The 12,463-nt window shown below is 40.8% G+C and overlaps 1 protein-coding gene across 1 annotated transcript in view; it reads left to right on the top strand.

The window, feature by feature from the left end:
* Positions 1-11,985, top strand: part of cbln1 (cerebellin 1 precursor) — a 50,923-nt gene extending 38,938 nt beyond the window's left edge. Inside the window, exon 3 of the mRNA XM_034176969.1 lies at positions 11,567-11,985. Within this exon, the coding sequence (XP_034032860.1) occupies positions 11,567-11,764 (198 nt within the window). The 3' untranslated portion in view covers positions 11,765-11,985. The remainder of the gene's footprint in view (positions 1-11,566) is intronic.
* Positions 11,986-12,463: the final 478 nt, after the last annotated feature.

The raw sequence follows: 12,463 nt of genomic DNA, 5'->3' as shown, positions 1-12,463 counted from the left end.
AGGCTTGAAGCCCGGGGCTCCTGGACCCACTACCACCGCCAAACACCCCCCAGGTGGACACGACAAACCGACTCTCTGCGAAGCAAAGAAGAGGTGAGGTAAGTCAGCAGTTACAACTAATATCTTTCAAAAGACACACGCTATCAGCAACACATTCAGGTCTGTATTTTTTAACTTTATGCAAATGAGCAGCTTCTCACAACAGGTGGAGGATCACTTATCCGCACGCCACAGCAGTGAGAAGCAAGCTGCACAATTCTCATCACAATTCAAGTATACTGTGTAACAAAATACCAAGTTACTATCAATAATTAGTTAAACACTTAATCACCTTTGATGTGTGCTGACAGCATGTGTCCTCACCCTTCCTTGCTTCACGGGCTCGATGTGTCAAACCCAGGCGCGGTCCTCAGCGTCTCACAAACGAACATCACAAGGTCGAGTTCCCGGCAGTTCTGCTTGAATCACACATGACTTAAATGCAGAACGCCATCCAATTATCTGCTTCAGCTGAAAGTCTTTAAGGTTGCATGTGAGCACCATTCACAGGTGCTACACATGATGTTGATGAGGGTGAAGGATTCTTCAGCCAGCACCTTCTCCACAGACAAATCAGTGCTCATGTCACCTGGAGAGCAAAGAAAAGAAAAGAACACCAAAATATCCAGCCACACCCCCCAACACACAACAATAATCTACAAATTCAGGTGCAGACTCAAAGCTAAGACTTTGTTCTTTCTCTAACATTATAACATACCATCTTAATTTAAATCAAGTTGCAATTTTCATGAGAGAAAGTTGCACCTTGTCAATATGCTAAGTTGTTCCAAAACATTATTGTTAACTCAGTAACGATATCTTGGAACAAAGCTTTTTTTTGGTGCATTTTTCAGGCATAGTCAGTGTTGATTTTATTGGCTCCTGATCATCTGAGCCAGGCCACATAGCTACGTATCTAAACGTCTGTTCAGCATGCTGGTTACACTCCGTACTAATGCAGATTTTGTTGGGGGGGTTTTGTTGGCTAATGTTTTGGCTGATCATGGATTTTGTATACTGCTGCGGTATTGGTAGTAGCCAGAGCAAACCCACCGCACAGTTACCAGAGTTTCAGTCAGGTTTCAGAATTCATCACAGTACAGAAACAGCATTAGTGAAGGTTACAAATGATCTTATGGCCTCAGACAGTGGATTCATCTCTGTGCTCGTCCTGTTAGACCTCAGTGCAGCTTTCGATACTGTTGACCATAAAATTTTATTACAGAGATTAGAGCATGCCATAGGTATTAAAGGCACTGCGCTGCAGTGGTTTGAATCATATTTATCTAATAGATTATAATTCGTTCATGTAAATGGGGAGTCTTCTTCACGGACTAAGGTTAATTATGGAGTTCCACAAGGTTCTGTGCTAGGACCGATTTTATTCACTTTATACATGCTTCCCTTAGGCAGTATTATTAGAAAGCATTGCTTAAATTTTCATTGTTACGCAGATGATACCCAGCTTTATCTATCCATGAAGCCAGAGGACACACACCAATTAGTTAAGCCTGGGTCCCACCGAATAATGAAGGATGAAGGAGCCACACACGTGCCACGTAGAAGCCACGACCGACAGGTCATTAGAGCCTCGAATGGCTCGTATCAGCCATTCTAAGCCATGCTAAGCCACGCATGAGCCACGTATGAGCCACGCAGTGCTGTGTAGCGTGATGTTATCAAGCTATAAAAACATTAAAAATAGTTACCTTAAGCTGTTCAAAATATATTCCACATGGAGCAGGAAAGAGAGGAAAAAAAAGCGTCCAGATGAAACAGTCCTCTGTGACTGCAGAAGTGATTAGAGGTGTTTTCAGCATCCAAGGTTTGGCAGAAAATGATTACATTATTTATATAGAGCTCAGCGCACAGAGCAGGTGGAATTGTGTGCAAGAGGAAAGCCATTCCAAAAGGTCAAAAGCCATTTCAGGTCCTGCGTAACTGCCAGGCGCACGGATAATGGGCTTTTAGCAGACTCGTAAGCACCACGCAAATGCCTCTAAGCCGTCGCAGTAACTTGAACACAAACTGCGCCACGCTGTTGTTGCTAAATTTTGAACATCTTGAAATTAGTGCTACGCTCAGAGAGGAGCCTCGTTAACTGAAGATAATGCCTCTAAGAGCCACTCTGAGCCACTATACTGCCACGATAGCTCACGAAACAAAAAAAACTTCTTCACTCCTTATTCACTCGGTGGGACCAAGGCTTTAAACTGCAGGAATGTCTTTCAGACATAAAGACATGGATGACCTCTAATTTCCTGCTTTTAAATTCAGATAAAACTGAAGTTATTGTACTTGGCCCCACAAATCTTAAGCCTCGGTCCCACTGAATAATGAAGGCTGAAGAAGGAGCCACGCATGGGTGTGGTGTGATTATTTGAAGAATGACCCACGTTTTCATCTATCAGTATCCACTATGAAGGTGCCACTATGTGCCTCTCTGTGCCACGTAGCAGCCTCTAGTGAGCCACGACCACCTGTCATTACAGCCTCGAATGGCTCGCATCAGCCACACTAAGCCACGTAGTGCCATGATAGCGCCATGATAATGCCATGTTGGCGCACATTTAGGCATGAGTTTGGTCCAAACCTCCAGCCCTCCCACACCTGGTCCCTTTAAAGTGTGGGTTTTCAATTCACAGATTCACAGCAGCATTTAAAGATGTCCAAAAATAGACACTCCATCACAGTTCCGCAGTTGTGCGCTGTGCGCCAAGCTGCTGTCCACCTGTAATGCACCAGACCAGCTAGACCCGAACCACAGGTTCCTGGAGAGCCGCCGCTGTGCTCCTCGCTGGCTCCGCGGCTCTCTGGCTTTTTTTTTTTTTTTTTTTTTTGCGGCTTTAAAAACACTAAACTTTATGTTTATCCATTTATTTCTGCAAAATCGCTCTTTTGCGCGCACGCTGCTGTTGTCCTTTCAAGGAGAGCTGCCTCTCTGCTCTTTCTAGTGGCTTCCTTTCTGTCTGTGGCTTGCTGGCTTTATTTTTTCCCTGGCTTTAAGCACAGTCATTTTTACAACGGGAATCCACTTTAACTTTGTGTTTGTCCGTTTGTTTTTGCAAAAGCGCTCTTTTGCGCGCACACTGCTGTTGTCCTTTCATGGACAGCTGCCTCTCTGCTCTTTCTAAGTGGCTTCCTTTCCATCCGTGGCTTGCTGGCTTTATTTTTTCCCTGGCTTTAAATACAATCATTTTTACAACGTGAATCCACTTTTGACTGTGTTCGTCCGTTTATTTCTGCAAAAGCACTCTTTTGCATGCGGTGCCGTTCTGCATACAGAATGAGGTGGCCGTTTTATTATATACACCTGAGGATCATTTTCTATATATATTTCTTTATTTCTTCCGCAGCTTACAAGTCACCATGATACAACTTTTAACTTTGTGTTATATCTTCAAAATCGGTCTTTTGCGCGCTCTCCACCTGTGTTGCCGCACAGCTCCTGCTCTTAGCTGCTCCACTGGAGTTATTATCTTCCATGGCTTTAAACACACATCCACTTTCACGCAGTCACCCAAATTTTAACTTTGTGTTCGTCCAATATTGACTGAAATATCACTCTTTTGTGAGCTGGTGTTCTGCCTAAATGCTCGTTTGAAGCGTGATGATGAGTCACTGCCTCAGTGCGCACACACAGCAGAGTGATCCATTAATTCCAGAAGTGATTAGAGGTATTTTCGGCATCCAAGGTTTGACAGAAAATGATTAATCCGCTACAAAATAATTATTTTATATAGAGTCCAGCGCACAGAGCCGGTATAATTGTGTGCGCAAGAGCCACTCCAAAAATAGCCTCTCAGGTCCTGCCTCAGTGCGCACACACAGCGGAGCTCATGTGATCCATTAACAAGATATTAAATTAACATACTTTTACATACAACAGACATCAACATACAGACATACTTTTACAGCTAGGAACTGTTTTATCAATCTATAAAAAACATTAAAAATAATTACCTTAAGCTGTTCAAAATACATCCCACATGGAGCAGGTAAGAGAGGAAAAAGTGTCCAGATGAAACAGTCCTCTGTGATGCCAGAAGTAATTAGAAGTGTTTTCAACATCCAAGGTTTGGCAGAAAATTATTAATCCACTACAAAATATATAGAGTCCAGCGCACAGAGCAGGTGCAATTGTGTGCGCAAGAGGAGGAGCCGCTCCAAAAATAGCCTCTCAGGTCCTGCGAAGGTGCCAGGCACATGGATAATGGACTTTTTGCAGACTCATAAGCACCACACAAATGCCTCTAAGCCGTTGCAGTAACTCGAACACAAACTGCGCCACGCTGTTGTTGCTAAATTTTGAACATCTTGAAATTAGCGCCACGCTCAGAGAGGAGCCTCGTTAACTGAAGATAATGCCTCTAAGAGCCACTCTGAGCCACTATAATGCCACGATAGCTCACGAAACAAACAAAAAAAAAACAGGGTGCGTGGCTCCTTCTTCACTCCTTCACTCGGTGGGACCGAGGCTTTAGAAACATGGTGTCTAACCAGATCCTTACTCTGGATGGCATTACCCTGACCTCCAGTAATACTGTGAGAAATCTTGGAGTCATTTTTGATCAGGATATGTCCTTCAATGCGCATATTAAGTAAATATGTAGGACTGCTTTTTTGCATTTGCGCAATATCTCTAAAGAAAGGTCTTGTCTCAGAGTGATGCTGAAAAGCTAATTCATGCATTTATTTCTTCTAGGCTGGACTATTGTAATTCATTATTATCAGGTTGTCCTAAAAGTTCCCTGAAAAGCCTTCAGTTAATTCAAAATGCTGCAGCTAGAGTGCTGACAGGGACTAGAAGGAGAGAGCATATTTCACCCATTTTGGCTTCTCTTCACTGGCTCCCTGTTAATTCCAGAATAGAATTTAAAATTCTTCTTCTTACTTATAAGGTTTTGAATAATCAGGTCCCATCTTATCTTAGGGACCTCATAGTACCATATCACCCCAATAGAGCGCTTTGCTCTCAGACTGCAGGCTTATTTGTAATTCCTGGGGTTTGTAAGAGTAGAATGGGAGGCAGAGTCTTCAGCTTTCAGGCTCGTCTCCTGTGGAACCAGCTCCCAATTCGGATTAGGGAGACAGACACCCTCTCTACTTTTAAGATTAAGCTTAAAACTTTCCTTTTTGAAAAAGCTTATAGTTAGGGCTGGATCAGGTGACCCTGAACCATCCCTTAGTTATGCTGCTATAGACTTAGACTGCTGGGGGGTTTCCCATGATGCACCCAGTGTTTCTTTTTATTCACCTCTTTTTGCTCTGTATGCACCACTCTGCTTTTAATCATTGGTGATTGATCTCTGCTCTCTTCCACAGCATGTCTTTTTCCTGATTCTCTCCCCTCAGCCCCAACCAGTCCCAGCAGAAGACTGCCCCTCCCTGAGCCTGGTTCTGCTGGAGGTTTCTTCCTGTTAAAAGGGAGTTTTCCTTCCCACTGTCGCCAAGTGCTTGCTCATAGGGGGTCGTTTTTGACCGTTGGGGTTTTTCTGTAATTATTGTATGGCTTTTGCTTTACAATATAAAGCGCCTTGGGGCGACTGTTTGTTGTGATTTGGCGCTATATAAATAAAATTGATTTGATTTGATTTACCTTATCGCTGCTATTTTGTCAACCTCTTCATAACTGACTGTTGGTCTGTATTATATCATAACACAAAGTAACTCTGCCATTGTTTTTGTCAACATTTTGAAAGAACATTTTGTCTTTAACTTACCTTATGGTTTTTATTCTTTATGTTAAGGCAGTTTACATGTCACTTGAAATGGGTAATTACAGATACTGGATTTTTATTTGCGGACCTAAAGCCTGGGAGCAGCCCGTACAGAACGCATGTGCTTTGGCTTTTATAGTCTCCCAGTGCTCCAGTCTTGAACTACAGAATGAGTAGATTGGTTCACTTGGAATGTATAGAAACAGAGCCTGTAATTAGGGACTATTGAAGAGGATTAAAAACCTCAATTGGCGGCAATATGAGTGAGTTAACTGGTGAATTTTCAGCTTTATTTTGTGCCTTTGAACATTCTACTTTGTTGTGCACATAATCCGAACATGACAGCAACAGAAGTGATTGTCCTGGAGAATTGATTTCACTTCTGGGTACTTGCACATATGTTCCATACAGTTAGCTCCCAGCTTTAGTGTCCCTCTGTTGGACAAGAAGTCACTGTATTTTGTTTAAATTCAACTTTGAGTGGGTCATATTGTACAAAGTTGGATTCTTTTTCTTCCAGACTTTACAAAAAAAAAAAAAAAAAAAAACAACCCCCCTGCCCCCCAAAACAAACAAACAACAACAACAAAAAAACATTAGGTTTCATACTAATACAGTATGTCTTTTATGTCTGTGGATTTAGAAACTACTTTCTATATTCTTTATGGAATTGTAAAATATAAAGTTTTCCACAATTTGTGTGTATTCTTGCAGTACACAGGGTGCTGTAATCAGTGTTAACCACATGCACACTCACACTTAGTTGGATATTAAAAGGAACGTCTGGTCAACAGAGCTCTTGACTATGATGAGCCCATATCCACTGCCCACACACACTCAGGCATGCATTTGCCCATGTATGCCTGCTGTACCTCTTTACCATCGTGTGCCATTAGGTACACATAAGTTACATGCTTGTTTCTGTGTTCAATCAATTATCAACTGTTGTATAATGACTTCCTGCAGGAGCAGAAGTATTTTAGTGCATTTAGACCTCAGGTGTTAATGTATTTCTGTCAGGATGTTTTTGTGAAACAATTACAGCTCATGACAAAACCCTACAGGATGTGTACATGTTAGTCATTTTTTAAAAATAAATGCAGTGGGAATGGTATTAATGCATGAATAGTAATAGTGCATTTTCATTAGTGCAAAAACAGAAATAGGAAAAAAAAACTTTTAATTTGGTTCTGTCAACAAATTCAACAGGAGGGGTGCAAAACTTTTAAGAGTTGTAAGAATTGTACCATGTAGAAAACACCTTAACGCCTCAAATACAATTATTTTCCTCAAATAGTGGCCAAGACCTTTATTAACCCCAAATGCAGAGACAGGGCTCTATATAAGGAAAGGCTTTCTTAGAGATGTTTAATTTCAATTGAACTTTAGTGAATTGTACTGGATTTGGCAAAAGCGCTTTTGTGTTCTGATCTGTTCATGTTATATTGATTATTTCACAATAATACGCATTTACAGATCAACATTATACAATACACTCATGTACAGTAACAGCTTAACTACAAAAGCACCCTGACAGCTCATACCTTCACTTATTGTTGTAACATGCATTTAATTTATATGTGAAATTGCTCATTGTTGGTTGTGAATTAAGTTACATTTCATTGACAACTCATGGAGCTCCATGTGTTTGTTTTTGACAAATTCATTTTAATCTCATAATGTCTAAAATAAAGCTTAAAACATCCTCAATCACAACCTCATCACCAAAATTTAGGATTCAAGTAATTTTATGTCATCTGCCCAGCTAACAAAATAAAGTTCCCAAAACGTTGTAAGAACATTTGTCAAATGTCCTCAGAACGTTAGCTGTAATGTTCATTACAGTAAAGTTGTATTACAGTCTTTACAAACTGTAAAGATTGTAAAAACATATTTCCAAAATATGTCAACGTCTGCAAGGTGATTTCACTGATGAACTCATCCCGTCTGCTGTTACTCAGTGAAATCACCTGGTGGAGTTGTTAGATACAAAGAAACCTGCACCCTCATTGCCCTTTCTGGAGTGAGGTTGACACCTATGCAGACTGGCATTTTGCCCAGGGTGTATGTACCCCTCTTACACCCTATGACTGCTGGGCTAGGCTCCAACCCCCCATATCAAATCAAATCAATTTAATTTATATAGCGCCAAATCACAACAAACAGTTGCCCCAAGGTGCTTTATATTGTAAGGCAAAAGCCATACAATAATTACAGAAAAACCCCAACGGTCAAAACGACCCCCTATGAGCAAGCACATATCCCATAACTGGAGTATGCAGGTATGGATAATGGATGGATATTTGTAAATTTCAAATTTGCCTTTTTACTGACACACTAATGAAGAAAAAAATGGCAAAAATCACATTTTCACATGTAATAATAGGGTGCTTAAAATCAGTTCTCACATTCACAAATAAGCATCCTGGAAGCTCACGGTTTGAAACCTTGTGCATACCACAGAACACCCAACAGGATAAAAATAAAAAGAGTACAGAACATTATACAGTTGTATGCAAAAGTTTGGGCACCCCCGATAATTTGCATGATTTTCCTTTATAAATCATTGGTTGTCTGGATCAGAAATTTCAGTTAAATATATCATATAGCTGATGAACACAGTGATATTTGAGAAGTGAAATGAAGTTTCTAGTATTTACAGAAAGTGTGCAATAATTATTTAAACAAAATTAGGCAGGTGCATAAATCTGGATGCCCTTGTCATTTTATTGATTTGAATACATTTAGCACTAATTATTGGAACACAGAATTGGTTTGGTAAGCTCATTGACCCTTGACCTCCTTACACAGGTGAATCCAATCATGAGAAAGGGTATTTAAAGTGGCCATTTGCAAATGTTTCCCCTCTTTGCATCTCTTCTAATTCGTGGCAAAATGGGAGCTTCTAAACACCTCTCAAATTACCTGAAAACAAAGATTGTTCAACATCTTGGTTTAGGGGAAGGATATAAAAAAATCTATCTCAGAGATTTCAGCTGTCATTTTCCACTGTGAGGAACATAGTGAGGAAATGCAAGACCACAGGCACAGTACTAGTTAAGGCCCAAAGTGGCAGGCCAAGAAAAATCTCAGTTAAGCTGAAGCAAAGGATGGTGAGAACAGTCATATTCAACCCACAGACCTGCTCCAAAGATCTACAACATGATCTTGCTGCAGATAGTGTCTATGTGCATCGTTCAACTATATAGCGCACTTTGTGCAAAAAGATGCTGTATGATGCTGTAATGCAGAGGAAGCCTTTTCTGCGTACACACCACAAACAGTCGCTTGAGGTATGTTAAAGCACATTTGGACAAGCCAGCTTCATTTTGGAATAAGGTGCTGTGGACTGATGAAACTAAAATTGAGTTATTTGGACATAACAAGGGGCGGTATGCATGGCTGAAAAAGAATATGACATTCTAAGAAAAACACTTGCTACCTACAGTAAAATTTGGAGGTGGTTCCATCATGCTGTGTGGCTGTGTGGCCAGTGCTGGTACTGGGAATCTTGTTAAAGTTGAGGGTCACATGGATTCCAGTCAATATCAGCAGATTCTTGAGAACAATGTTCATGAATCAGTGACAAAGTTAAAGTTACACCGGGGATGGATATTTCAACATGACAACAACCCTAAACACTGCTCAAAATCTACAAAGGCATTCATGCAGAGGAACAAGTACAATGTTCTGGAATGGCCATCTCAGTCTCCAGACCTGAATATTATTGAAAATCTGTGGTGTGATTGTAAGCGAGCTGTCCATGCTCGGAAACCAACAAATCTGAGATGTTTTGTAAAGACAAATGGTCCAAAATACCTTCAACCAGACTCTCATTGGAAGCTATAGGAAGTGTTTAGAGGCTGTTATTTCTGCAAAAGGAGAAGGATCTACTAAATATTGATGTATTTTTTTCTGTTGGGGTGCCCAAATATATGCACCTGCCTAATTATGTTTAAAGAATTATTGCACACTTTCTGTAAAGCCTATAAACATCATTTCACTTCTCAAATATCACTGTGTTTCTCTGCTATATGATATATTTAACTAAAATTCTTGACCCAAACAACCAATGATTTAAAAGGAAAATCATGGAAATCATCAGGGGTGCCCAAACTTTTACATACAATTGTAAGAACAATGGATGTCCTGTTTAAATGTAAGACAATCATGTTATTGACATCGATGTGTAATTGATGCCTGATGACTTGACGGTCTGTGCTGGAAATGACAAAACAAATGGATTTCATTTTGTCTGTTAAAATATTTAATTCCTGTTAAAAAGAGCAGACAATATAAGAATTATCATTCTTCTGTTCCTCCATGTTCATGAACCATGGCCATGGACATAAACAAGGAATTAATGAACTGACATGAATGAAATGATGTGTTCATATCTTTAACACATCAGCCACCTGTGCTCGTCCAGGTGTCCAGTGCATGGTGTGCCGAAAGAGACCGTGAGATGTGGGCTATAACTCACATGGTGGACGTGACATTTTAATCGGCAACTGGCTGTTCACATGATCAGACGGATATTTTCACATGAGGCAGCCAGACCGATGGTGTCTGCACTGTGCACTGAGGCGCAGCTGAATGTGTTGCAACAATGATATGTGTTTTTATTTTTTTTACCATTTCAGGAGAGCCTGCCAACACATGTACATCACGGTGGTGTTGAGAGGTGATATTGTTCATGCCATGATATGTGTTCTCCAGCTGTGAGTAGCGATGATACAGCGGTCACCTGCAGCGGCTCGCTGGTGACACGCCCACCTGTCTGGAGCAACTCACAGCTGGAGAACACATATTGTGCCATGAAGAACATCACCTCTCAACCGTGTGATCTGTGTGATCAGACAGTTGGCCAGGCTAATGTCATGTCCACCATGTAAGGTATAGTCCACAAGAAAGAAAGAAAGAGTGGAAAAATAAATAAATAAATACATACAAACAATAAGGGGAAAGGCCTCAGCAGATCCATGGTGACTCTAAAGGATTCATACTCCCTTGCCTTCTCTTGTAATAAGTACTATGTATAACCACAAAAATGAGGGTTCTAAAACTTGTTAGCCTGGACTAGCAACCAGTAGTGAGTGTATAGGGGAGGAACCATTGATTCATCTTCAGTTTCCAGCCACTCAGCAAAATATGAAAGGCAAAGTATAACCCCAATTCCAATGAAGTTGGGATGTTGTGTAAAATGTAAATAAAAACAGAATACAATGATTTTCAAATCCTCTTCAACCTATATTCGATTGAATACACCACAAAGACAAGATATTTAAAGTTCAAACTGATAAACTTTATTGTTTTTGTGCAGATATATGCTTGCTTAGTCAGAGAAGAAAGACAGTATTTGGTGAATTTGTGAAAGGATAAGCAAACCACTGACAGTGGCTTGTCTTTAAAAGAACATGGTGTTCTTCCTCATTGAAACATTTGTTTTGTTGGACAGTCGGAGTGTGCGACTATTTTTATCTTCGTATGTTTGTCTTAATGTCTCTCCAAGTTATTGTTACTACCTCTACAAGCGGTAGTAAAATTGAGCTCTGCGACGGAAAGTGATAAATGCAATGATGCTGTGCTGACTCTGCAGCAGATTCAAGCTGTGATTTACAAAAAAAAAAAACCCCAACAATCTCTGTTGGTGTTATCACAACATGTGGGGTATTTCAAGAAAGATTAGCGGCCTGAGGTTTGCTGTGAAATATGTCCGAAAATGTTCTTCGTTACCAGATGTCTCTACGTTTCTCTAACTGTACAGGTGACTAACAGCTTGCATTGCCATTGTCTGTCTTATCCAGGTGAGTCTGATGCACAACGGCTGGCCAGTGATTTCAGCATTTGCCGGCGACCAGGATGTGACGCGTGAAGCGGCAAGCAATGGCGTTCTGATCCAGATGGAGAAGGGAGACCGGGCTTACCTCAAACTGGAGAGAGGAAATTTAATGGGAGGATGGAAATACTCCACCTTCTCCGGCTTCTTGGTGTTTCCCATGTAGGAGAAGATGGAGAGAGGAGGAGGAGGGAGGAAGAGGAGCAGGGGATGGACCAAAGGAGGAGGAGCTAGTATAAGATGGAGCACACACTGAAGAGGTGACATGGCGGTTGGAAGGAGAGGACAAAGAAGAAGAGACTACATAGAGGCAAAAAAAGAAAAAAGAATGTGACAACAGAATTTTGGCTTTGACACTGGAGGGAGGAGCAAGAGTTAGGAAGCCAAGAAATGAAATGGCCAGCTTCTTGACTTCCCTTACTCTGTTCATTCATCCTTTCATCCATCCTTTGCTCCCTGTCTTTCTGTGGCTTGACTGCAGCTTTGGCCGTCCAGAACTTTTTTAAACCCACAGAAAGAGGCAGCTTATTATTGATGCAGTATGTTCTAAGGGCATAGTGCAAACCCCGTCCTCCTCCACATTCATTCAGTCATCCATTAATCCATTCATCTCCATCAGCTGAACTGTTGAAGGTTGTGAGTTCCCACATTTCCCACTGATTAGAGCCATATGTGGAGTTTAGTTATTAAGGGAAATTGCATTGACTTTCAAAAGCAGAACCAGAATTTCTGAAAAGTGATTATAAAATCGGCTGCTCAGAAAATTTTATCCTCATACATATGTTTTTGCTGTCATAATATTATTACCCATTTACTGCTATGCTTTTTCCCATCTCGCTGGGTTTTTACATCACACATTCTGTCT

The sequence above is a fragment of the Thalassophryne amazonica genome, chromosome 8 (assembly GCF_902500255.1).
Source record: "Thalassophryne amazonica chromosome 8, fThaAma1.1, whole genome shotgun sequence".
NCBI classification, from domain to species: domain Eukaryota; kingdom Metazoa; phylum Chordata; class Actinopteri; order Batrachoidiformes; family Batrachoididae; genus Thalassophryne; species Thalassophryne amazonica.
The sequence above is the reverse complement of the archived record's forward strand: the minus strand, read 5'-3'. Positions and strand labels throughout refer to the sequence as shown.